The sequence below is a fragment of the Toxorhynchites rutilus genome, chromosome 2 (assembly GCF_029784135.1).
Source record: "Toxorhynchites rutilus septentrionalis strain SRP chromosome 2, ASM2978413v1, whole genome shotgun sequence".
Classification (NCBI taxonomy): Eukaryota; Metazoa; Arthropoda; class Insecta; order Diptera; family Culicidae; genus Toxorhynchites; species Toxorhynchites rutilus.
This window is the reverse complement of record NC_073745.1, coordinates 214,547,053-214,574,023: the sequence shown is the minus strand read 5'-3', so window position 1 is coordinate 214,574,023 and position 26,971 is coordinate 214,547,053. Positions and strand designations below refer to the sequence as shown.

The 26,971-nt window shown below is 40.0% G+C and overlaps 1 protein-coding gene across 1 annotated transcript in view; it reads right to left on the bottom strand.

The window, feature by feature from the left end:
• Positions 1-26,971, bottom strand: part of LOC129766660 (uncharacterized) — a 69,470-nt gene that overhangs the window by 8,053 nt on the left and 34,446 nt on the right. The window contains exons 5-8 of the mRNA XM_055767247.1: positions 26,516-26,667; positions 3,346-3,912; positions 2,090-2,301; positions 1,733-2,028 (exon numbers count right to left, since the gene is read on the bottom strand). Of these exons, the coding sequence (XP_055623222.1) occupies positions 1,733-2,028; positions 2,090-2,301; positions 3,346-3,912; positions 26,516-26,667 (1,227 nt within the window). The remainder of the gene's footprint in view (positions 1-1,732; positions 2,029-2,089; positions 2,302-3,345; positions 3,913-26,515; positions 26,668-26,971) is intronic.

Here is a 26,971-nt window from a genome sequence, read left to right as displayed (position 1 = left end):
CCACACGCGGAATCATGTTTGATTTTCGGTTTTTGTTCTTCATGGGGATTCCATGGATCGGGATTATTGGCGAAATATTGTGAAGAAGATCTCATCTCTCAATGGAATGTAGTATCATTATAAATAAATAAAACGTCTCACCCGCGGCTCCCCTAATAGGCATTAATGTTATATCATATTGTATGTTTTCCAATTAATTTGTGTTCAATTCATGTTTTTATCGTGTAGGTTTGTGTAATTGTAATTGTAAATTTGTGTAATTGTGGTCCAAGATGTCATAATATCGAGTATGTTGTTTGGTTATGTGAAAAGCAATTTGCAATAATGCAATGAATGAATTTAAATGGCTGCTGAAGCTAGAATATCGAAAGGGTATATCCACGTAAATCAGATTATGATAGCTTGAGTAGTCGCGATCTAACAGGGCTATAAAGTTATTACAAACGTGGTAACGAAGGAGATAATGCTATTTTTATCTATAATATATTTTTGTAGTCATAGATTGATTTGACTCAGGCTTATATTTATGTAGGTCTTAACTATTTAGACTTGAGTTTAAAAATGATACAAGATGACTCTTTGTCTACTTCTGCATGATTGAATAAACAGATGAAAAGGGTAGTAATGGCTTCAATGGTATTTTGTGTACATTTTTGAACATAATGCGTCACCGAATTCTACCACGTTATGTCATCTAACCCGTTTAAAGGATATAAGTACATACAGGAAACAGTTTTTCCAGGGCATCCATTTAATGTATCAAAAAAAAAAACACAGATTTTGAACAATGAAAAACTCAATTTAAATGCAATTACTACACACAATCACAGTCCTATGTCAAGATCCCGTCCGTGCCCCTAGGCTCAGACCCATCAACTTTTATAGATTAAGATAGCGCATTCTGCGATGCTAACCAAAAATTCCCGAGCGCGTATTGACGAATTTACGCAAAGCTGAATCAGCTTATGTGACATCTACATTAGAGCCACAAAAGTGAGGGTGATTGTTTAATTTACGCACTGAACAGCGCGATTCGGTCGTGATTATTTTCATTAATTTCTATTCAAAATCATTTTAGCCCTTAAGTGTCATCAGTAAATGGTAAGAAAATTATATTTTTGTCTATTTACAATGGTCTCAACACGCGATTGGACCAAAGTCATAGATAATCTTCGAAATGTCGAAATGTTCATTTATATTTGATGATGAATATAGGTTATGAGTACTAACTTCCGGATATTCTTCAGAAGCTCAAACTGTGAATAATGACGATACAATCGAATTCATATCAAGTTGGTTGATACCATTGATTATGCAGGGGCTTCCTTTCCGATACGAGAAGGATTCACAATATTTGAAGCGCAACAAATGCCACCCATCATTTACCTAGTGAAAAATTGTAAATTCTAATACTTGTACCGAATCATTCGTCATATGCTATGAATGAAACTATGTAAGATGGCGATTTCAAACCTCTTCAGCGTAGAAAGAATACTTGAATCCGGGAAATTTGCAGAAAATTTCAATTCCATACCAAAAAAAAACAAAACATCATCATTTTACTCGTAGCGCCATCTGGTTGAATTCTAACGTAAATTCGTCAATAAATGCAAAAAATCTCTAACTTTTCTCAGCCTAAACTATCGAAACACTCTACCCTGGCAATGCAACGAGAATAGGTGAAATAGAAAATCCGTGAAAGTAGCAAAAAAAGGACAACATCCGCACTCACCCGTACGTTATGACATCTCTGTAGGGTGAATTTTTCTGCACGATCGCCACCATCCACTGGGCGGATACGGGAAACATGTCGATTTCGGCCAGGTCACAAACCTCCCGCTCGCTAAAAGTCTCCCGTATGATTTTGTAGCCGGCCGTGATAGCTACGTGAAACGCATACCCTCCTCCCCTCACCAGCCGGAGACCATCAGCTGCGTTTGAAAAATGGGACTCGTTTTGGCCGCTTTTCGCGTTGTAGAAGCTTATTCGCGTCCGGAACAGTTCCAGCGATTCTTCGTCCATCGTTCGCTAGTATGGAACGGAGCGAGATTCGATCTTTACGTTTCAACAATCGATAACAAGTGCTTACCACAAAATAATCCCTGCTGTACGGAATGTCCTCAATGCCAAGCGTTAGGTGGCTATCGATCAAATTTCGCAGTGTTTTTATCGTTCTCGGTGGTGCCATCACCAGCGAACCTACGATGCTGGCCGAATAGTACTGGAACATCAAATAGCCGAAAATCAGAATCGACAACGAAATGCACCTGCTGGACAGGAGATGCGGGATCTCTGATAGTCCTGTAAGTTCGTAACAACAATGAAAAAAATCAAACTTACATGAATAGCTTGAACAAAAGCTGCAACTGTTTCGTCCTTCTAAACGAATCTTCTTCATCGACAATAATATTAACTAGTTTCGTTCAATCGATTTTATATGATTCTATCTGCCGGCCGTAACAATGAAACAACTTGAATCCGTGCAGCGAAAAAAAGTGCAACTCAAATAGAAACCCTATCGGAGCAATGTAATCTAGCACAAACGAATAAAAGAAACTGCAAACCGAGAAAGTTCCGTTTCCTCCTCGTGAAGCTTAAATTCTTACCACATCGTTCAATAAATTCTTTTTCTCCCAATTCAATTTCCATTTGTTTGCTAACGCTCCTCCATATTTTGTTTCTTCTGCACCGACAAATTCACCAGTTGCCGTTGCAGAACGGACGGAAGAAGCGATCGCTCCAGGAGCGGAAAAGGAAATCTACTTTTGAAGATTTCCTCCTCCTCCCTCGCTCATATTCTACCGTTCTATTCTCTGTGCGCCTTCTTGCTGAACCCTTTTCAGTAGAGGAAAAAAAAAACTAAAATAGAAGAAACAGTGCAACTGATTGCTGGTTGCACGAGAAACTTCTTTTAAACAATTTTCGACAATTGAGTTGTGCGAAAGTTTAAATAGTTTTGTGGAATTGGCATCACTTCAGAGTTCAGTGCAAGGAATTTGAAGAGTTAATAGAGTAGCGAATCGTTCGGCATTCGGTTCGAGTGGAGAGCAGTGCCGTAGCAATAGAATTATGTACTTAATCATTGTTTGATGAGTAGAGACACAGTTATGCTGTCGTATATTTGATTCGAATCAAGCATATTAGTTTGTCTTTTTCAATGTTTCTAGCTGATTCTCTATCTAAAACGTTCTACCATAGAACTCCTCTCTCGGTTCCGAGTGAAATCTGGCTCCATAACACACCAATCATTCAAATCGATCGATACTTAGAAACTCTTTTCATGAAAAGATATGCGTTTGATGCACAACCGAAAGAAAAAGATGGAAAAACAACATTCTCGCTTACCTTGTTGACAAACACCTCCGAGGAAAAGCAAAATACTTTTCGATAATTTTTCCGGCCTATAATTGCTGCACGTGGAAATGCTTTCGCGACTTTCCTGTTTCGGAGCATCACCGACACGAACGGAGTGGTGCTGCACTGTTTGCGCATTCACAGTAGCATTTCCAGCCTTTCCAGTTTTGTGGATGTTTTTAGTGCCGTCGTTTGCAGTTGCATCATCATTCCCGGGCAGGGCACCCCGCTGCTGTTTCTGCTGAAGCTGTGTTGGATGCGGAAGCTGCCTCCGGCGGCTCGATGTTTTTCGCCATTTGCGACGCTCGCGAAGTAGATGACAGTATGAATCATCGTCGTTATTTCTATGTGCGTCATTATAAAGTACAACATTCTTCTCGGTGCCTTCCCGATGCCGACGGTGCCACCATCCCCTTCCGATAACGCGATTGAAATGAAAACTGTCTCCATAATAAGTTTCGCCGTCGTCGTCTCCTTCGATGTTCAAAGGACCCCCGGTTGGTGGAGATCCATCGAATTTGGCAGCGTGTCTTGCACTCCGTCCGCCACGAACAAGCACTACATAAGGGAATATATGGAGAGGCAGAGAATTTGGCTTTGGGTGGATTCTTTGCACAGTGTGAATATTTGTGTTACATGGGACAAATTTTGATTGAACCAGAATGAAATATCTAAAAATAGAACATTTTAAATAATCGGCCGCTTTGATGAGTTTCTGGAATTCCAAAATATTGTTTTGTTTTTGGCTTGAAAGTGGCACTACGCCACTCACAATATCTAATAGGAGAAATGAGCTTAAAATGAACAAGGTTGGTAAAATGAACCGGTGCTCAAATAACAATAATTCAACTAAAAACCAATCGATACTTCTTGATTATCCTATTCTTAGAACATATGAAGCTATTTAAGACACTCTGTTATGTAGAAAAATGTAGAAAAAAAACTATAGAGGGTTGTGTCCAAGACACAACCGCATTGTTGACGTAGAACTACGCTGTTATTTTGTATAAGTCACTTGTTTATAACTTCGGATATTATGTTGTGAAATTTTAGAAATAACTTTTTAGTAGAATGGTTTGATCTCTCTGATTTATGATTCATTCTTGCACTCGCAGAATAATTCACTAGCTGATCATATGTCGCAATTTGTTTCATGTCAATGCATTGAAAATTTACCTCGAACGCTATTCCGGTGGCCTTTCTCGCAATTGACATACACTAGGCTACAAGCGATTATATACTTGTTGCACCAGCACCATTATTCCACATCTCATAACTACTTCAATATATCTTTGACACCGCATGGAAACAACAACAATGAAGTTGTCGCTTGCCAGACACAAATCAATGGCGAAGACCTCTGCATTGCCTCGATATATATGAACTATGGTTGGCCGCCATCAGTTTTTTGATATCATCGAGGCACTGCCGGAGCCGCGGCTAATCTTAGGTGACCTCAACTCCCATGGAACAGCATGGGGTTCACTCTACGATGACAACCGTGCCACTTTGATTTATGATCTGTGTGATAACTTCAAATTGACAGTTTTGAATACTGGGGAAGCAAGTAGAATAGCCAACCCTCCTGCACGGGCAAGCATGCTAGACATATCACTTTGCTCTTCTTCGTTATCCCTGGATTGCACGTGGAAGGTAATCCAAGATCCCCACGGTAGTGACCACCTGCCAATAATTTTATCGATCGCCAAAGAATCAGGTTCTCGTGAGTCAGTCGATATTGCGTATGACCTTACGAAAAATATTGACTGGAGAAAATTTGCAGAAATAATATCTGAAGCACTTGTTTCAATGCATGAACTTCCTCCACTCGAAGAGTATAATTTTATATCGAGTTTGATTTACGAAAGCGCACTTCAAGCTCAAAAGAAACGTGTTCCTGCTACCACTTTACGACGTCGTCCTCCATCACTTTGGTGGGACAAGGAGTGTTCAAAGGTCTACCTTGAAAAATCATCCGCTTTCAAAAAATTCCGGAAAACTGGATTAGTGGAATGGTTTCGAAAGCACCATGTTTGTCAAGGGAGACCGCTATGAGCACTCTTTGGTATACGGCTAGGAGAATGCGTGGCTGGAACCATACAAATGAAAGTGAGGAATACTCTGACCGTTGGATTTTCAAATTTGCAAGAAAGGATTGTCCCGATTCCGTTCCTGCACAAAGCGTCGTACACGACATTCCGCGTTGGAGCGGAAACTATGAGAATTTTTCGATGGTGGAATTCTCAATTGCCCTCCTCTCATGTAACAATTCAGCTCCGGGGTCGGACAAGATTAAATTCAACTTGTTGAAGAATCTTCCCGACTTGGCAAAACAGCGTTTGCTGAACTTGTTCAACAAGTTTCTGGAGCTGAATATTGTCCCGCATGACTGGAGACAAGTGAGAGTGATAGCCATGTCTCGGGCTGCTATCTTCTGAAATCCAAATCGCATTTGCTCGCAAAGAACAAATGGCTTCCGTTTTTCTCGATATCAAAGGGGCATTTGATTCAGTTTCCATGGAAATTCTCTCAGAGAAACTTCATAATCGTGGACTTTCACCAATTCTGAATAATTTCCTGTACAATTTACTGTCAGAAAAGCACATGTTTTTCAATCATGGCAGCTTGAAATCTTCTCGATACAGTTTTATGGGTCTACCACAAGGCTCCTGCCTAAGCCCCCTCTTGTACAGTTTTTACGTCAATGATATAGATGATTGTCTAACTAGAGACTGCACGCTGAGACAACTTGCAGACGATGGAGTTATTTCCATCACGGGTACTAATCCCGCCGTTCTGCAAAAATCCTTGCAAGATACCCTGAACAATCTGTTCACGTGGGCTCTCAATCGTATTCGGTATCGAATTCTCTACGGAGAAAACCGAAATGGTCGTTTTTTCTAGGAAGCACGAACCCGCCCAATTCCAGCTTCACCTATCCGGCAAAACGATCAAGCACTCGATGTTTTTCAAATACCTTGGAGTATATTTTGACTCTCAATGTACCTGGGGAATACACATTGCGTATTTGAAACAGAAATGCCAGCAAAGAATCAATTTTCTCCAAACAATAACCGGAACATGGTGGGGTGCCCATCCAGGAGACCTCATTCAGTTATACAAAACAACGATATTATCAGTGTTAGAATATGGCAGGTTTTGCTTCCGATCAGCTGCCAGGATTCATATTCTCAAGCTGGAGAGAATACAATATCGTTGCTTGCGTATAGCCATGGGGTGTTTGCATTCGACACATACGATGAGTCTCGAAGTTTTGGCAGGAGTACCCCCGCTTACTCTTCGGTTCACAGAATCATCCTACAGATTTCTCATCCGTTGCAAGATCATGAATCCATTGGTGATTGATAACTTCGAAAATCTACTCCAACTGATTCCTCAGTCAAGTTTTATGTCTTTATACCATGAGTACCTTACCCACGACGTGCACCCTTCACCAGGCATCTCCAACCAAGTTTGCTTCCCATACTTTTGCAACTCCTCTGTCATTTTTTATCTGTCCATGCGTCAAAAAATCCATGGAATCCCAGATCATCTACGCTCAGATTCTATTCCGCCGATATTTTCGGCAGAATATGGGGGCATAGTTAGATCTGATAAAATGTTCTTTACTGACGGTTCATTCATAAACGGGTCCACTGGCTTTGGCATCTTCAATGAAAATTCCAGTGCCTCTTTCAAACTCAAAGATCTTTGTTCCGTGTATGTTGCTGAACTGGGTGCGATATACTACGCACTGGGGATCATTGAAACATTGCCCATCGACCACTATTTTATTTTTTCAGACAGTCTCAGCTCATTAGAGGCAATCCGTTCAATGAAGGTTGATAAACGCTCATCTTATTTCCTAACAAGAATAAGACAACTATTAAGTGTTTTGGTCGAAAAATTATTCAAGATTACCTTAGCATGGGTTCCCTCTCATTGCTCGATTCCGGGGAATGAGAAAGCGGACTCGCTAGCTAAGGTGGGCGCTTTAGAAGGCACTCTTTTTGAAAGACAAATTGCTTATAATGAATTTTTCCACATTCCTCGTCAGTACACGCTCGTAAGTTGGCAGCGCATGTGGAGTGGAGATGAGTTCGGTCGTTGGTTACACACGATTATCCCTAAGATCTCGACGAGTGCATGGTTCAAGGGATTGAATGTCGGTCGTGATTTCATTCGCGTGATATCTCGGCTTATGTCCAATCACTACAACCTAAACGCGCATCTCTATCGCATTGGGCTCGCAGCAAACAATCTTTGTGATTGTGGCGATGGCTAACGACATCGAGCATGTTGTCTGGTCGTGTATCCGGTTCCATGCTGCTCGCTCTCAGCTCTCTAGAGCACTAAAAGCACAAGGCAGACAATCGGATATCCCCGTCCGGGATATCTTAGGTAGCCGTGATCCTGATCTTCTGCTTCATCTATACCTGTTCCTCAGAAACGCCGATGTCAACGTTTAATGATGTTTCCTTCGTTGTGTCCCCGTTTCATATCCCTCCTATCCGATCGATAAACTTTTACTTAGTCGCGGCAATACATACACACACTCGTTACAGACACACGGGCCAAAGGTTGTGAAGTCCACTGATCATTCAACAAGAGCCAAAGGTTGTACCGCTCATGACAACTCTACACGAACTGATGATTGCGCCATTGACCATTCTATCCTGGATTCCTCGAGTCGAGAAAGACGCACCACGCTAGATATGAGGTACAGACTAGGGGGGCATTGCTGATTAATGGTCAGCTGCATCCCAATAGGAAGTATCCCGTGTCGGGCACACGTACAGAGCATTGGAGACAGCAACATCCCAATTACGAAAACAATTGTAATACTAACCTCGAGCCAACCGCGAGTAATCGGTTACATATTACTAACATAGATAATAAGAAAAATTGTATTGAACTCCCGGCCCCGTGAGGCTAACGCCATATGAGCCTTTATAAAATATATAGTTTGGAAAAAAAAAAAAAAAAACAACAATGGCAATACTTGAAAGTGTCAAATACCATGCTACATTTCATTTAGTATTTTCTCAGTGGAATCGCACCTTTGGGTATCGTTCGTACAACGTAAACCAAGCGTTCGTCATAGCATGCATACTGAGCCATACATTGGTGACTTGAAGCTACCAGAAATATAAACTCTTCTCATCATTTTGCGCATTTCTCAAAAGAAACGCTTCTGTTGATATTACTGGCCTCGAAAAAAATGCACTACTTTCTCATGCTCGAGATAAGCGCATCTATTATCCTTAGTGGAGAGTTGTACTACTGGCAAGCGAAACCAAATCACATACAAAATTCCAGAACGACATTTACTTTCTTGTTGAATAAATAAAAGAAATAAACTTTTTTCTGTTAATCTCAACAATCAGTAATCTCTGTTTCAGCGTAGCGAAGAGTCACTATTTTTACGTACGGGTTATGAAGCACGCACATACTCACACAAATACCCATATATCGATGGCTTGAAGCAACTAAATATACAAACATCTCCGTTTTGCGCTCTTCTCATCGAAAGCCCTTTCTGTGAATACTGCCGGTCTAGATTAGCTTAGTCAAATCACAGGCAAAACTTCAGAACATTTATTTTCTTGGTGAGCCGACGATAGCCTAGCTTGATGATTCCCCACACAATTGTGTAGCTCAAAACATGAATGCAATTGCGTCAGTTTGATGCAATGCCAGAGACATCGGCGAGTGAGTAAATTGGTCGCGTTCACAACTCAATCCGAAACGAAGATATGTGATGGCGCAAAAGAAGGAAGCGATGTTCATTGCTTCGTATCGAGAACGATACTGAAAGCTTGCCTCAGCGAGATCCACTGTTTATACTCTGAAAAAATACTCCCCTTCGTTTTTCTTCTTTTCCTTTGTTCACGGAGACTTTATATCTTGCGATTTCCCTTTCGTTGCTCGTCGATAAGTTGTTCGTTATTGACAGCCCTGCTCGGGAAAGCACCCAAATGGACAGAACAAATGTATGGGAAAATGGAAACGCTTATACTTTTCATGAATTTTAACCATTTACACGCCAGGGGATTGTAATGTATAGCATATCAAACAAATCTTAGGGAATTTCCGATTCGTTTGATAAAAATAGTTATTAACGTTAACTTTATTTCATAAAAACGTGACCTGTTTTCTGATTTGGCACCCTTAATGAAAGACGTAGTTCTACGTCAAAAATAAATAAAACATAAATTTCCCTCGCGGTAGCCATTCGGATGTAATTTTTTCGCGCATCGTATTCAAGGAATTTCCCGTGAAATTTATGTTATTCGACCTGATATCTTTGACAAATTATCAGTTTGGACGACTGTTCACATATACGATTAGGGCTAAACAGATATTTTGTTTGATTTCAACGATTAATTCGCTGTTTTATTAGTGTATGTTTGTGGCATTTACACGCAGCCCAACTCGTAACCAGCTATATATTCACTGCACTCCTTATCAGTCCAACAGCTTCGTAATCGAGCTTTGGATTCCGACACAATTGTCGTTGCGGGAAACTACAATCATCCCCGCTTAATATGGGAGAAAGATGATGACGTTAACAGCTTGTTGTCAACGAACGCTTCATCCATGTTTTTGGTGCCATCATCTCAAACGTCAAAAGTATTTATTTTCTTCAAAACAGCGATCCGCGTTGGCGGAATTGTGCTTCGTTTACTAATTTAGGGGAGCGTCAACGAATAGCTGTTTTTCAGTCGGAATGAACGTTTTCAAAATTAAAATTATGAATGAAAATTAGCTTTTCCATATCAAATTAGTATTCTATTTGAATTAAAAATATTTTTTTTGCAGTTGGTGGTCTCATACGAAAATTGTTTATGAAGACAATTTTATATTATAATAAAAAAATTCAGCAACAATTTTGAAATTGTATAGCCATATGGTTGAATGAAAGTCAGAAATATGTGTTTCAAGTAATTAAATAACATGATGTGAAAATTTTCATTCAAATTTTAAAATTTAGAAACCGGCTTCAGGTCTTCTAATCTGATAGAGATTACACTAACGAGTTTGCGACACAAATTATGGCCCTAATTTGAAATCGCCACCAGACGTCGACACCATCACGAATTACCAATTTACCACTATCTGACATATCGTGATGTCGATGATGAACTTTTAAAGCAGAGAGATAGTGAGATATGCGATGACGGTAGGTAGAGTGAGATAGCGGTAATCGTGCCATACACCTGAGTTGAATTAATGGTTGCCACAGGTCTCCTTCAAATCAATACTGCAACAAATGCGAATGGCCGCCTTCTAGACCTGGTATTCGTGAGCGATCCGTGCTAATCGTGCCTCCATCTGCCCTACTTAGAATTGATAATCACCACATGCCGTTGGTTCTTCGCATCGTCGTGAACGAAAACTTTCTGCAACCTCCTGGGAACACAACTCGAACCAACGACTTTGATTTTCGACGCTGCAATTTTGCACAACTCAACAGAGCTATCTCTGCCACCGACTGGGTTAAGTTGTTTCTCGGAATGGATACAGACGAGACGGTGAGCATATTCTATGACACTCTGTATGCAATCCTGGATGAGCATCTCCCACGTAGACAATCCACAAGGCACTCCTACAAGCAGACTTGGTGGACATCTGAGCTGCAGCACCTTCGTAACGCAGTTCGCAAATCCCGTAAGCGTTATTTTCTAGCACGAACGGATGCAAATCATAACAACCTTCGTACAATTGAGACTTATTATCATGAACTGCAAACCGCAACATTTCGAAATTACATCGCCCGTCTGGAGACGACTGCGAAGCAAAATCCCTCCTATTTTCGGACGTTTATCCGCAATCGGAAGCAGTCAAACCGATTCCCAGCCGAGATGACTTATAACGGTAACATAGCTGATTCCCCCGAAGGCCTAGCCAACCTTTTCGCAGATCATTTTGAGAAGGTACATAACACTAATTTACCAGCTTTCTCGCCTGACAGTCTCAGGAATTGCCCCGCTTTCGATTTGGATTTGCCACCGTTCGAAATAACTCAGCACGATGTCTTATCTGCCTTGAATAGACTTGACGTGACCAAAAGCTCTGGAACTGACAAACTTCCGCCACTGTTTCTAAAAGAATGCGTCTCATCTCTGCAGACACCACTAACGATAATTTTCAATAAATCGCTACGTCACAGCACTTTTCCGCAGCAGTGGAAAACCGTCCGATGTCCGATCTTCAAATCAGGTTCTAACCATGCTGTTGAAAATTATCGAGGCATTTCCATCCTATGTTGCGTGGCGATAGTATTTGAGGGACTAGTTCACAATGTGCTGTTTGCTGCATGTCAACCGATGATATCGGAGTATCAACATGGTTTCGTCAGTAAACGATCGACAACGACCAATCTCATGACGTTCACTAATTTTTTGTCAACGCAAATCGATCTCAGACACCAGGTAGATGCAATTTACTTTGATTTCTCGAAAGCGTTCGACAAGGTTCCCCACGAACTCGCAGTAGCAAAGTTTAGTCACCTGGGTCTACCGTATTGGATAACTGAGTGGCTGCGTTGTTATTTATCTGGGCGGAAGGGATACTCTAACATCAATGGCTCGCATTCCCGAATTTTCCCATCACATCTGGAGTACCGCAAGGAAGCGTTCTCGGACCGCTTATCTTCGTTTTATTTATTAACGATCTGTGCTTCTGACTGAATGCTGGGAAACTGCTCTACGCCAACGATCTGAAAATTTATAAAGTAATTAAATCTCACCTTGACTGTTGTGCGCTACAAGCTGACATAGAAGAGCTACGGTTGTGGTGTCGGGATAACTGAATGGAATTGAACATAACAAAATACAAAACAGTGTCGTTCACTCGCCGGTAGTCTCGAATTGAATTCCGTTATTCCGTTGGGCCTGGAATTCTGGAACGCGTCGATTCCATACGGGACCTTGGAGTCGTCATAGACAGTAAACTGAGGTTCAACGAGCATATCTGCGTCACAACCGCCAAAGCGTTTGCTGCCCTCGGATTTGTCCGTCGCAGCACAATTAACTTCAACGATGTCTACGCTATCAAAACACTATACTGTTCGTTAGTCCGCAGCATTTTGTAGTATGCTGTCTATGTGTGGTCCCCGTTCCACACTACGCAAATCATTCGGATGGAGAGAGTGCAACGTAGCTTTATCCGATATGCTCTCCGACAATTGCACTGGACTGACCCAGACCATCTTCCGAACTACACAAGCCGTTGCAGACTGATCGCCTTGGAATCGCTAGGCGTGCCAACCTTCAAAAACTTCTTGTGTTCGACCTATTAAATGGTAATCTCGACTGTCCATCGTTATTCTATAATGTATCGTTTTATGTGCAATCTCGACAACTACGTGAGCGTGATTCATTGTTTGTTAGTCGCCACAGAACTTCTTATGGATTATGGATTTCACAATCCTTTGGAGAGATGTTTTCGTGAATTCAACAGTGTATGCGCGTTGTTTGACTTTAATATGTCCAAACCCGTTTTTAAAAATAGGATTAAGAACTTATTATAGTGATACAGCCTGTAGAATTGATAAACAATTCGAGACGGTGATAAATAAATTTAAAAAAAATTAAAAAATCGAAAGAATTTGTTATTCCAACAGGAATGGTAGGCATACGAAGGTCAAGATCAGAATCACGTGTTTTCCCCTATTTCATTCATAGCTTCTAGATCAGCTGGTGCGTAGATTTTTATCGCTTGAAGCGAGCGTATGTTTGACTAAGCTGGGAATATAGTTTAGAATTTAGTACGCACACAGAACCAAAACAAACCATAAAATAGGCCAGCGCGCGAGCGATCGTAATACCAAAGGCCGGTTGTGGCTGGAACAGAAACAAAAGGATCATTCATATCGATATTCGCTGTGATTCTTGACCGAGTGACACATAGAATTTTTGACTATATGAAGAAGCATTACTCACTTTATCCTTTACTCCCAGTGTTTACCTGAGGATTAGAATATATCGTGTAAGCAAAAATTCTGAAGTTCTCTTAAGTAGAATTGAGACCCGTTTTGTTCCTTGAATATATCACAGTCTTGAGTCCGTTAACGAGAGATCAGCAGCATCCAGACTTCCAACGTTCGAAGCAATAGTTGTATAATTTGCGCTCGGAGTTCGTGGAGATCTTGTTCTCGTTGATCCTCCCGCTTAGTAGATTTCGACAAATTTTTCAAAGTCCCGTTCGTCACGCGTTCCGTAGCGTTGAGGGAATAATTTCGATAGATTGATCGACCTCCGTTACCTCCGTTCCGTAGGGAATCAGTGCGAAGGCGGTTTGCTCAATTTATTGATAAAGAATACTTTTGATACACTTCCGTTCGTTACGCGTTCTTAGGGAATTAGTGCGAAGGCGGTCTATGCAGTTTATTCTTGATAAATTCATACAAAACTCTACTTCGAAATCTGTAACGTGCAAGCCAAACTCATTACGGTAGATACTCTAGGTGAATAGGCCCATGGATATTTCATGGATACCTACTAGGTTATTTCATGGATATACCTACTTTCTCAATGATTCAAACAAAATTTAACATGAAAAAACGTATAAATCTAACCCGTTTAACATGATATGTACAGGTGTTCGTTTTACCACCACCAGGTGATCATTTTAACCACACATTACAAAATTTTTGATTTTACAACTATTTTTCTTTTTAAGAATATGTACTATTTTTTTTATAATACAAACCGTTTGATATCTTAAACAACAAATAGTTGAGTTAGTGGACGCACTGAATGAGCATATTCCTTAGGGTGTTCATTTTAACTGCATTTCCCCTGTCATGCTCCATCAGGCGCTACAACTATCTGGCGTCTCCATCAAATACGAAAAATCTGCGCGATACGGAAAATAATAACGCCTGGTAACAAAATTTCAACTAAATGGGCCATACAGGTCCCAAGAAAAATTATCCGCCAGTAAGATGTCGACAATGTTGATGATCACACTCAATTCTTAAATCTATTCGTATATCTATAGTGTATTTAAATTTCAACTTATTCTACTGGGGACCAATTACTCGCAAGGAAAAAATATAGGAGGTTGTGTCCAAGATACGACCGCATTGTTGACGTCGAACTACGCTGTTATTTTATATAATACGCTTGTTTATAACATCGGATATTATTTTATAATGCTGTGAAATTTTAGAAATAACTGTTTAGTAGAATGGTATGATCGCCCTGAAATGTTTTTTTTTTTGTAGAATCAGTTAACGATAAGTGATTAAAGATTCGTTCTTGCCCTCGCATAACAAGCTGATCGTGTGTCGCAATGTGTTTCATGTCCCCTTGGGGTCGATTTCGGTTTTCTAGGAGTCGACAGAAACGAAAATTGATCTTGGGGGTCGACGGGGTCTGAATATCGACCCATATAAAATAACACAGTTCTTATTTGATATATTGAAGATACTCCATGGTGCTCCTTTGGCCGAGTGGTTAGCGTCATAACTAACATGCCGGGTGTTCGGGTTCGATTCCCGTTATGGTCGGGGGAATTTTTCGTCAAAGAAATTTCCTCCGACTTGCACTGTAATCACGCGTATTCTAGAGCTTGCCACTCAGAATGCATTCAAGGCGTGTTATTTGGCATAGAAATCTCAACTAAGTACTAATAAAAATGACGCAAGTAATACTACGTTGAGACGGCGAAGTTCCTCTAGGAACGTTAGTGCCATTGAAGAAGAAGAAGAAGATACTCTATAAATTGTGTTACGTGAACCACTCTGTTATAAAAATAAAAATGACCAAAGTTGGCACATTTGATCCTGTAAAATTTTCTGAAAAAATCTGTATATTTGTATTTTTAGCAAAAAAAAATCTGCATCAAAACACTAACGGAAAAAAATGGAAAGAAAGGTTTATTTTCATTTTGAATTTATTGTTCTTAGTTATGGTTTGTTTAAGTCGTATCAATACAACATAATAATCCATAAAAAAGTTTTCTCATTATAAATTGTATGATGTTTATACATGGTTTTGATGAACTTTGCTTCGCTTGGATAGTCAGCAATACAATAAATTTTGATCATTCACTATTCATTCACAAATACAACAAAATATATTAGGCTGTCAAAAAAGTCCTGCGGTATTTCCGCGAGGTGTCGTTGTAAGCGCGTAGTTCTAGTTGCATTCATTGTATCGAGTCATACTATAGCTTGACGGAAAGGTATTTTTGCGCGCTATAATATAGTCCTTGACAGTGTTTTGTTTGGTTAAGTCGTTCGTGAGTTATTTGCGTGCGACACGCAAATATGGAGCAAAATAAAGAGAAAATCCGACATATTTTACAGTACTACTATGACAAAGGAAAAAATGCATCTCAAGCTGCCAATAAAATTTGTGCAGTTTATGGACCCGATACAGTTTCCATTTCCACCGCACAACGATGGTTTCAACGTTTTCGTTCTGGTGTAGAGGTCGTCGAAGATACGCCACGCTCCGGAAGGCCTGTCGTCGAAAATTGCTGAAGCGGCTCAGACGGTGGCCAAGCCCTCATTAACGGCCAGGAAGGTTCTGCTGTGTGTTTGGTGGGATTGTCAAGGAATAATCTATTAAGAGCTGCTTCCCTATGGCCAAACGCTCAATTCGGACCTGTACTGCCAACAACTGGACCGCTTGAAGGTAGCACTCATGAAGAAGAGACCATCTTTGATAAACAGAGGCCGCATTGTCTTCCATCAGGACAACGCCAGGCCACACACTTCTTTGGTGACGCGCCAGAAGCTCCGGGAGCTCGGATGGGAGGTTCTTTTGCATCCGCCGTATAGTCCGGACCTTGCACCATGTGACTACCACCTGTTTTTGTTCATGGCGAACGAGCTACGTAGTCAGAAGTTAGCCACAAAAGAGGCCTGTGAAAATTGGCTATCCGAGTTTTTTGTCAATAAGGAAGCGAGCTTCTATAACAGGGGTATTATGAAGTTGGCATCTCGTTCGGAACAAGTCATCGAACAAAACAGCGCATATTTGACTTAAAACAGATGATTGTAACTAATTTTATGAACAAATGAAAATTCAAAAAAAATACCGCAGGACTTTTTTGACAGCCTAATATAAAGCAATAGCAAAAAATATGTAATGCAATGATTTTGTATCACAACCACACATACAAATCTTTCTGATATAAAATAAATGTTTGGAAGGGTCAAATGACCCGTTGTTGTAGTTAGGGCAGATTACATATATTTCTCAGTACAAAAAAATAACATGAAAGGAGTAAGCACTGAAAACTACATTCGATGTATGTTTTTAGAAAAGTAGTGTAGGCAAATTATGTTGTGATAATGTAACTTGCAAGAAAATTTTGACTAAGAGCTCAAAATGGGCCATTGTGGTAGGTTTAGTGTTAAAATACAGAATATTCTGTAGATGGTGGCAACCCTTAGAATGACTAATATTTTAGTAGAAAATATTATTACTGTACATTTTAAAAACTGAACAAGACGATGAGTGTGCACAAGATGAAAATAAAAAAGTACAAAAAGTACAAGATGAAAACGTGAACAGGTTCGTGCAAGATAATGTGTTTGAGCGTACGAATTATTCAGGCATGTTCGACATTTCTCTGTATTTTGAACATATACAGTAGAACCTCGATTATCGAAAGTGAGTTCCCTAGTAAATCTATAAACCTTCTCGAAATTTGTCAGTGAGTGGTAGAGTCTTGCTTTTTTGTTTTGGTTATGGCTTTCACATTATCTGATCACTGATGTACACGACCTTACAGATTGATAGTTCAATAATTTCTGTATTGATCAAACATTGTTTTCATGCTAAAATATATATTTTTTTCGTGTTTGTACTTCATTTTTAGTCTTATATTGCATTATCCGCGATTTTCGTTATACGCGATGGCCTAGCCCGACTATTTCGCGAATAATCGGGGTTCTACTGTACGTGATTTAACACGAAGGAAGTCCTCATCAAATTCATGTCCAAAAATGCTTCTGATATTTTACTGTATAACAAGTTTATCCTTAGGTTGCAAGTTCATAAGCGTTCTCAAATGAATCTATAGGTTTTTTTTTACCGAAAAAGCCATTCCATGGAAGAACATTGAGACTGATGGTGCACAATCAATGGTTGGTCGTCATCGTGGTTTTACCGCTCACTCAAAGTTACAACTGCGTAAGGTATTGGCCATTCACTTCGTGCTTCACAGACTGCATTTAGTAGCAAAAAATCTGAGCCCTAGATCGCATCAATCTTTATTATATGTTATGAGTGCTATCAAAAACCTTCGAAGCAATTCTTTGAACACTCGATTATTTGTTCAGCTATATGAGAAGAACGACGAAATTTTCACTCGGTTACTTCTAAACGCTGGAGTTCGCCAAGCCACCAAGAGCCCCCGCCTAGCAAGATTTTCAGCTTTTTTGAATTTGTGTTTCAGCTGTAAGGTGACGATTTCAACTTGATTGAAACAATATCAATAATATCGGCCCTTCTGACAGAATATTCAAAACAAAATTTAAGCAGAAGAGAACATTCACAGTTTCCGCATTTGTCAAAATTATCACAAAAGCTTCAGGACCATGTTATATTATCATATGTCACTCACTTGGAAGCATTACACGAGGATTTTACTAAAATATTTTTAGACCTTCAAAATTTTCAAACTCTTCAATGGATAATAAATCATTATTATATTAGGCTGTCAAAAAAGTCCTGCGGTATTTCCGCGAGGTGTCGTTGTAAGCGCGTAGTTCTAGTTGTATTCATTGTATCGAGTCATACTATAGCTTGTTGGAAAGGTATTTTTGCGCACTATAATATAGTCGATGACAGTGTTTTGTTTGATTAAGTCGTTCGTGAGTTATAGTGTCGCAAATATGGAGCAAAATAAAGAGAAAATCAGACATATTTTACAGTACTACTATGACAAAGGCAAAAATGCATCTCAAGCTGCCAATAAAATTTGTGCAGTTTATGGACCCGATACAGTTTCCATTTCCACCGCACAACGATGGTTTCAACGTTTTCGTTCTGGTGTAGAGGTCGTCGAAGATGCGCCACGCTCCGGAAGGCCATCTTTGATAAACAGAGGCCGCATTGTCTTCCATCAGGACAACGCCAGGCCACACACTTCTTTGGTGACGCGCCAGAAGCTCCGGGAGCTCGGAGGTTCTTTTGCATCCGCCGTATTGTCCGGACCTTGCACCAAGTGACTACCACCTGTTTTTGTCCATGGCGAACGAGCTACGTAGTCAGAAGTTAGCCACAAAAGAGGCCTGTGAAAATTGGCTATCCGAGTTTTTTGTCAATAAGGAAGCGAGCTTCTATAACAGGGTTATTATGAAGTTGGCATCTCGTTGGGAACAAGTCATCGAACAAAACGGCGCATATTTGACTTAAAACAGATGATTGTAACTAATCGTATGAACAAATGAAAATTCAAATAAAAATACCGCAGGACTTTTTTGACAGCCTAATATAACATCCATGGAAAGAGCCAAGGTGATCATGCAAGAAAAGTTGATTATCATTAACACAGATGAGGAGCACAAGCAGGAGTACAATCAAGGTTGTCATATGTTCTAGTTATAATGAAACATTGAAAAACAGTATCCCACGATGTGAGACATTGCTGAAAAATATCTTCTCGTTTTTCCATCATCATACATTGTCGCAAAAGGCTTCATCATGGTCACAAACAACGCGAAACAGAATTTTGAAAATCAACGAACGCGAAGATTTAAGGCTTCAACTAACTAATATTGAACCGTATTTTGATAAAGGGTGTGTCACATCAAATTGCGTCACGAAAAAAACGCTGTAGAAATTTAATTTTTAGGAATTATATCTTCAGCTTTCGCTTATAATCAGATAAGGGTGTATAGATCACGTTGGCCATGCTTCACTGTCAATTTTTCGTAAATTTGGAAAAATGTCGTCGAACGAAAAAGAGCGTCGTGAATTAATCCTGTGCACTCATTTCGAGAATCCGGATGTGTCACATAGGGACATCGGTAAGATGCTGGGAATCGTCCAATCCACGGTCAGCAGAGTACTAAAACGATACTTCGAGAACCTAACCATCGACCGGAAGGTGAAGAACGGCAAAAATGGATGCTCCGTCAGTGAAAAAGATCACAGGCGCGTAGTTAGCAGTTTAGACGTGATCCGAGAAGTTCGGTCCGGGATGTCGCCAATAAGCTGAATTTGTCAAGTTCATTCGTCCAGCGGACCAAGCAGCGGGAGGGCCTGCGTACATACAAGGTTCAGAAGGCTCCTAACCGCGACGAAAGGCAAAACATGGTGGGGAAGACGCAAGCCCGGAAGCTGTACACCGAAATGCTGACGAAGCCGCATTGCCTGGTAATGGACGACGAAACCTACGTCAAAGCGGACTTTCGTCAGCTGCCGGGCCTGTTGTTCTTCTCCGCAGAGGACAAATTCAGCGTTCCGGAGGAGATTCGCAAGCAGAAACTATCCAAGTTTGCCAAAAAGTACATGGTGTGGCAAGCGATCTGCTCTTGCGGAAATTCCGAAGGGGGCGCTCCGATTTCCGCAAGAGCAGATCGTTTGCCACCGGCACGGTAAACGGGCAGGTTTACCTTAAGGAATGCCTACAGAAGCGCTTACTACCACTATTTAAGCAGCACGAAGGCCCGACCATCTTCTGGCCGGATCTCGCTTCGTGCCACTATTCAAAGGACGTGTTGGAGTGGTACGAAGCCAACGGGGTCACCTTCGTGCCAAAGGAAATGAACCCGCCCAACGCGCCGGAGCTTCGCCCAATAGAGAAATATTGGGCGATTATGAAGCAGGCCCTCCGGAAGAACCCAAAAGTTGTCAAATCGGAGGCGGACTTCAAGAGAAAATGGATTTCTGTTCAAAAAAAACTACAACCTGACGTTGTACGTTACTGTCTAAAATTTTCAAAAGGATCGGTCTACTGGGCGAATTTCTACAGCGTTTTTTCCGTGATGCAATTTGATGTGACACACCCTTTACACCCATACCTCGCTATACGGCCGCTCTTTATATGGCATTTCGCTACAACAGCCCTCTTCAATTAAGGCACGTTTCCGATTTACGGCCTAAAATGTTTCACTATAACGGCCAAACAAATTTTCATTCTATGTCGATATATCTAAGTAGGTTTATATTAGACTACTAATAAAAATGACCATCACGAATTTTCAAACGGAACATTTTTAAAAAGGTTGATTCCCTCGAAAAACTACTCTGTGCAAAACATCAACATTTTTAAGAAAATCCCGTTTAAAAATTCAAGATGGCTATTCCATTGACACTCTAATATACATACACATATTTTACGTAACTTTATATTTTATAACAGACTCTGTTATTATTTTATGGACAAATGTATGTACTTGTTATGTATGTATTTTTGATGTAAATGAAATAGAAAGATAAAATGCATTTTGAATTATAAACCATGTTACATATTTAACAAATTTGTATTAGAATAATATTAGAATAATTCCTTATATGGCTTTTCGCTTTGCGGCCAAGTTTCATGGAACGTATCTAGGCCGTAAAGCGAGTATTTTGGTAGTTGGTGGATTGGTTTGCGATTAGAATGTTTTTATAGGTTGTGAGTCCGTGGCCGAGTGGTTAGCGTCATAACTTACATGCCGGGTGTTCGGGTTCGATTCCCGTTCTGGTCGGGGGAATTTTTCGTCAAATAAATTTCCTCCGACTTGCACTGTGATCACGCGTATTCTAGAGCTTGCCACTCAGAATGCATTCAAGGCGTGTTATTTGGCATAGAAATCTCAACTAAGTACTAATAAAAATGACGCAAGTAATACTACGTTGAGACGGCGAAGTTCCTCTAGGAACGTTAGTGCCATTGAAGAAGAAGAAGAAGAGGTTGTGAGTAATTTGTATTGATAGTTATTTATTACACTTGATATTTACTAAATTTTATCTCTATTTACTTTGTTGAATATGATGAGAAAATATTTTTTTTACTGTATTAGTGTCTTTCAACACTTTTGGCTGGTTTGTCAAACTACTTCCATTTTTTGGAAGAATGTCGAGAGTGTGAATTGAACTCGTGATTTCTGCGTGAGAAAATAATGTAAGGTTTATTTATTTAACCATCTGCAATGTTTTCAAACTGATAAAAAAAACTAAAGATATGATTTTCAAAGAAATTTGGCTATGGGGGTCTAAGATATGACTTTATTCTGGAAAAGCGGTCTCTTGTCCAAAACTGTTGAGAACCTCTGATTTAAACCATATACAGACTGTGGGATCGTAATGTATAGCATATCAAACAAATCTTAGGAAATTTCCGATTCGTTTGGTATGTAAGTCGCCAAAATCACGTTCGCAAAAATACTTATTAACGTTAACTTTATTTCATAAAAACGTGACCTGTTTTCTGATTTGGCAGCCTTAATGAAAGGCTAGAACTACGTCTATGTCAAAAAGGGGGTATAAGGATATAGGGACAATCACACACGAAGATCGACAGCTTTAAGGAAATCATATATTTGGGACATGTAATCAAGGCCTAACCGAGCCAATACATCTATCACCGGCACATTGAGTTGTCTTCCACGGACCCGACGGGAGTTATAAACTCGATCTGGCGATCAGATACACCTCGCACGACCAAACAACGTGCTCGATGTCGTGATAACCTTGACCACAAACGCAGAGATTGTTGCTGGCAAGATTGAAATGGAAAAGTACTGCATCTAATGAACAGTGATTGAACATGAGTCGGGAGAAGATGAAAATAAATTTCCGACTCAATTCCAGACTTTTGAACCACGGTTTGAGATTGACCTTAGGGATAATCGAATGAAGACACCGTCCCAATTCATCTTCGAATCACTTGCGTTGCTAGTTAGCGATGATATTTTTACAGACGAAAGAATAAAATTAATTGAAGGCGATTTGTCGTTGGATCGTTGGAACGAACTCCGATCGATGATAATTTGGAATTCCATGGAAATGCTGCTTCATGGACAGATCGAAATGCACAGAGGAATGGATGTAGTCAGGAAAACAAAAACGGTTGGGAATATACGAAGAAGGAATAGCCTGCTTGGAGATGAATTCATGATATGAATTCATGAATCCTATGTGAAAATTTAGTTCGATCAGCTGATCAAAATTTGCGATCACCAATGGGTTCATAACCTTACACCGGATAAGGAACCGAAGAGATAACAAATTGAAACGATCTTTTAGTGGGAGTACGCCTGCCAAAACCTCTTTTTTAACGAAATGGCGACCGTTTGAAAAACAAAATGCGATTCAAAACGTTTTTTCTTACGTTTCCCGATTTTTTAAAATCACAATTTTTCAGTGGCTCGTGCGACAGAGAGATGCATGTAGATTGTATTCAAATATATATTCGACATAAATCGGTTCAGTAAAACTTGAGATATCGTGTACACCAATTTGAAAAAAACTAGTTTCGAGAAAAACGCGTTTGAAGTTTATTGTTATGGCCGTACCAGTTTAGATACTGCGTCACTAAAATGGCCTTAACTCGGTTGATAATAGGATTTTCGATAAGTCTTTACTAGAGTATATTCTTGAATGTCTTAACTACAGAAATATGAAAATAAAAATTTGACTTTTTTCAAATTTCTAGACTAGAATATTGCCTTAAAGAAATTATTTTGCATGCAAAAAACCGAACGAATTAATTCAACGATTGATTTTTTCAGACTCATTTCTCACAAATATCAGTTTTTTGGTACGTAGTGGATCGTTGAGTGTTTAAACACTAAAGGCTAAAAACTAAATAACTATAACTTTCAAAATGGAAATTTCTGTACTATGAATAAATACATCCCGAAAATAGTCCGACGGGATCCAAACAAGGGGAAGGCACAGAACTCAATCGAACAGTATTTTATCGCACTAAATCCCGATTCTGAAACGTAGTGCACTATGCTATGTCTCGAACAGTATCGATAACCTTCTTATCAATGCCTAAAGTATCAACTACAGCACAGAGCTGCAATGCTGCTGCTGATTTTGTGCCATTATTCCATCCCTGCTTTGTACCCTGATGTAACGAAGCACTCGACGACAGTGCATCAATCCGGATTGATATTTTTTCCTCTATCAAGCCAGTCGACACCCCCGCATGCACAACCAAACTTGTACTATCTCGCCTCCGGTACATGGAACATGGTGTGTCATTAACGTCAAAACTTTTGATTTATTTCCTCCTCATTCATGAGTGCCACGAAAAGTGCGAGGTACGAAAATGTTTACACTCTTTCGCCTTTAGTATTGAGCCGGCTATATTACTTTTCGATATTAACACTTTTATTCAGATAGATGAAGTGACGAAAAGCTATGCGATGCGCTATCGATGAAGCCATCTATATATTGGGTTGGGGAAAACGAAATGTCGGATATTGTCAATATATGGCAACACTTAAACATATCTTGTGTTGTATTTATCGCATCGGGTCATATTATACGGCTATTTAAAGACGACAATCTGTGCTACAAGTGACGTTTTGACAGTGTTGTGATTGTCCTTTTCAGTCTCAAGATATAGCGCGTCAAAGATGGAGTCCACCAAGCAAGAAATTCGCCATATTTTACGTTTTTACTACCTGCGAGGTAAAACTGCAACGAAGGTGGCCGAAAAAATTCGTGTAGTTTATGGACCCGATACTATAACGATTCGCACAGCACAGCGTTGATTTGATCGATTTCGTTCTGGTGTAGTGGCTGTCGAAGATACACCCCGTACTGGTAGGCCAATCGTCGTGAAAACCGATAAAATCGTTGAAATCATCCAAGTAGATCGGCATGTGAGCACTCGCTCGATTGGCCAGGATTTGGGTATAGACCATAAAACCGTTTGGAACCATTTGCAGAAAATTGGATTCTGAAAAAAGCTGGATGTATGGGTGCCACAGGAGTTGACACAAAAAAATCTTTAAGACCGAATCAACGCCTGCGATGCACTGCTGAAACGGAACGAACTCGACCCATTTTTGACGAAGATGGTGACTGGTGATGAAAAGTGGATCACGTACGACAACCTAAAGCGAAAAAAATCGTGGTCGAAGCGCGGTGAGCCGGCCCAAACCATCGCCAAGCCCGGATTGACAGCCAGGAAGGTTTTGCTGTGTGTTTGGTGGGATTGGAAGGGAATCATCCACTATGAGCTGCTCAACTATGGCCAGACCCTCAACTCGGTTCTCTACTGTGAACAGCTTGACCGTTTGAAGCAGGCGATTGACCAGAAGCGGCCAGAAATGATCAATAGGAATGGTGTTGTTTTCCACCAAGACAACGCTCGGCCTCACACACCTTTGATGACCCTCGTGAATCTACGGGAGCTCGGATGGGATGTCCTATTGCACCCAGCGTATAGTCCGGACCTGGCGCCAAGTGATTATCATCTCTTCCGGTCCATGCAAAACGCTCTTGAAACACAAATTTCTACGTTACTCGAGAATTAATCAAGCACAAGACATAGAAATGAAACAGAAATTTCTGCATGACTCGAGAACCAATCAAGCAAATGGAACCAAATTAAGCATATGGAGGTTTTAGGGTACAATAAATGTTTCTATGGTGGTTAAACACCCCCCCCCCCTCCTCTCTAAGGAGGAGCTGCCATACAAATGAAACACAAATTACAGGGGGCGTCTTTATTCTATCATATTATCTGTATAAAATATTTATTCCATGTAACGGAGAAACATATTATTTGCAAGTGGTTGAAAAGTCTTGAACGAGAATTGTGTCTTAAAATAATCTGATATTGTAATGATGAGTTTTGTTAGACATACTAGGAATTTTAAAGTAAAATGCAAATTCAACGGGGTTGATAAAAAGATCAATCAATGAACAGTTCTGCGATTGGACCCATGAATTTGCTCATAGTAAGAAAACATGAATGTTTGAAGGTATTAATAACATAAAACAAATGTTGGGCTGGACGAAGTTTGCCGGGTCAGCTAGTTTTATATATTTTCCATAAATGAGGATGCTGTGTATCTTCAGCAGAAGAGTTGTTGTTGTATCATTACTGAATTAAATGAATGCATGAATTAAAGGTTAACATAAAATTTTGTATTCTGTTCACTAATCTGTCACAAATGCTGCGTCTCTAATAACTCAACATAAGCGGAGACCTGTGGTGACTCACTTCACATTAAGTGCATAATCCACTATGCTGCTCCATAATTGTAGCTGGCTCTAAAATATTAACTAGAGGGGGTCCAGTGCCTCACCGACTTCGGAGAAACATTACCACTAGACAAAAACGTTTCTGCACACGTTCGTGTCATTTGTAAGATATATTCTTTTTTTGTATCATCGCGTAAGAGGCAGCCACCAAATTTTGACAATTTTTACTTATCGTCAGTCACCGAGTTTGTCATACACGAACAGAGCTCATTACAATTGTATTCGAAACAATTCAGAGAACGCTTCTTTCGCTAGAATGGAGATAAACTCTTTTAATATTTAGTCTGATTTTAAAACAACCATATCATTGTTTAAGTTGGATCTCAATAAACTTTTGTTATGGTTTCACAATCTAGTTGGAGGCACAGCGATCGCTTGAGACGCCTTATCTATGCAGGATGTAATTTCCCACAGCTAAGATTTGGAAAAAAATGGAAATAAATGGAAATAAAATATATTGACACAAAGCAAAATCATTCACATTCTAGAAATGTGAAAGTCTGCCTATTCTGCCATTGTATCCTGCCGTGAATCATAGAGAGCCCGAATAAAGGAGGAGAACGAAAGAAAAACATTTTCTGATCAAATAAAAAATTTACATGGAAAGTGCAGACAAAAGACAAGTAGTGTGTTCGAAAAAAAAAGTTCGTTTTTGTTCGCATTCTGCACATCCTAAAGGATTGTCTGTTTCCGCCCGAAACCCGCACGGTTACTCGTTTTGAGTTTGCAAAGATTTTCTCCATCAATCTTTGCAGGCGGAAATAAATGTCAGGCGATGTAAAAGTTTTTTTTCTCGAAACTATTCCTCAACTCAATAAAAGTAGCTTCGCACGAACAGTTGTTGTATCTATGTGCATTCTGTACAGCGGCATTGGAAGAAAACTGCGAGAATTGAGTTGTCTATTTGGGGGGAAAATTCATACTCGTTCCGTGTTGAGCCCAAATGAAAATTGAACGAAGTGCCACAATCTTACCTGAATCTTCGAACAGCAAACTGGTGAACAAAACCATCGCCAAAATTGCACCACAAATCATCATCAGATACCAGATTATGGTCTCGAAGGGTAGCAGAAAAGGGTTTTCCATCGTGTTCTGCCTCCTCGGGTGTCTAAAGATGAAACATGGCCTTTATAAAAGAGAAGAATACGGGAAATTACTTGTCTTGATCCGGATTGTTATTGTTGCTATGTATTGTCTGCCCAGAATAATGCCGGTTGAAAATATGCGGATAACAGAGGAAACGGATGAAATATAAATATAATAATAAAATCTAAACACATGGGTCTTTTAAGGTGAAGGTGGAAGCTAGCCACAAATGGCGCTCATTTCTTTCATCTCCCTCCCTCACCCCTCGCCAGAAAATGAATAATTTTGCGAAACAGTGTGAAGAAAATGATCGTTTTTGCACACTTCCCATCAAGTAATATCAA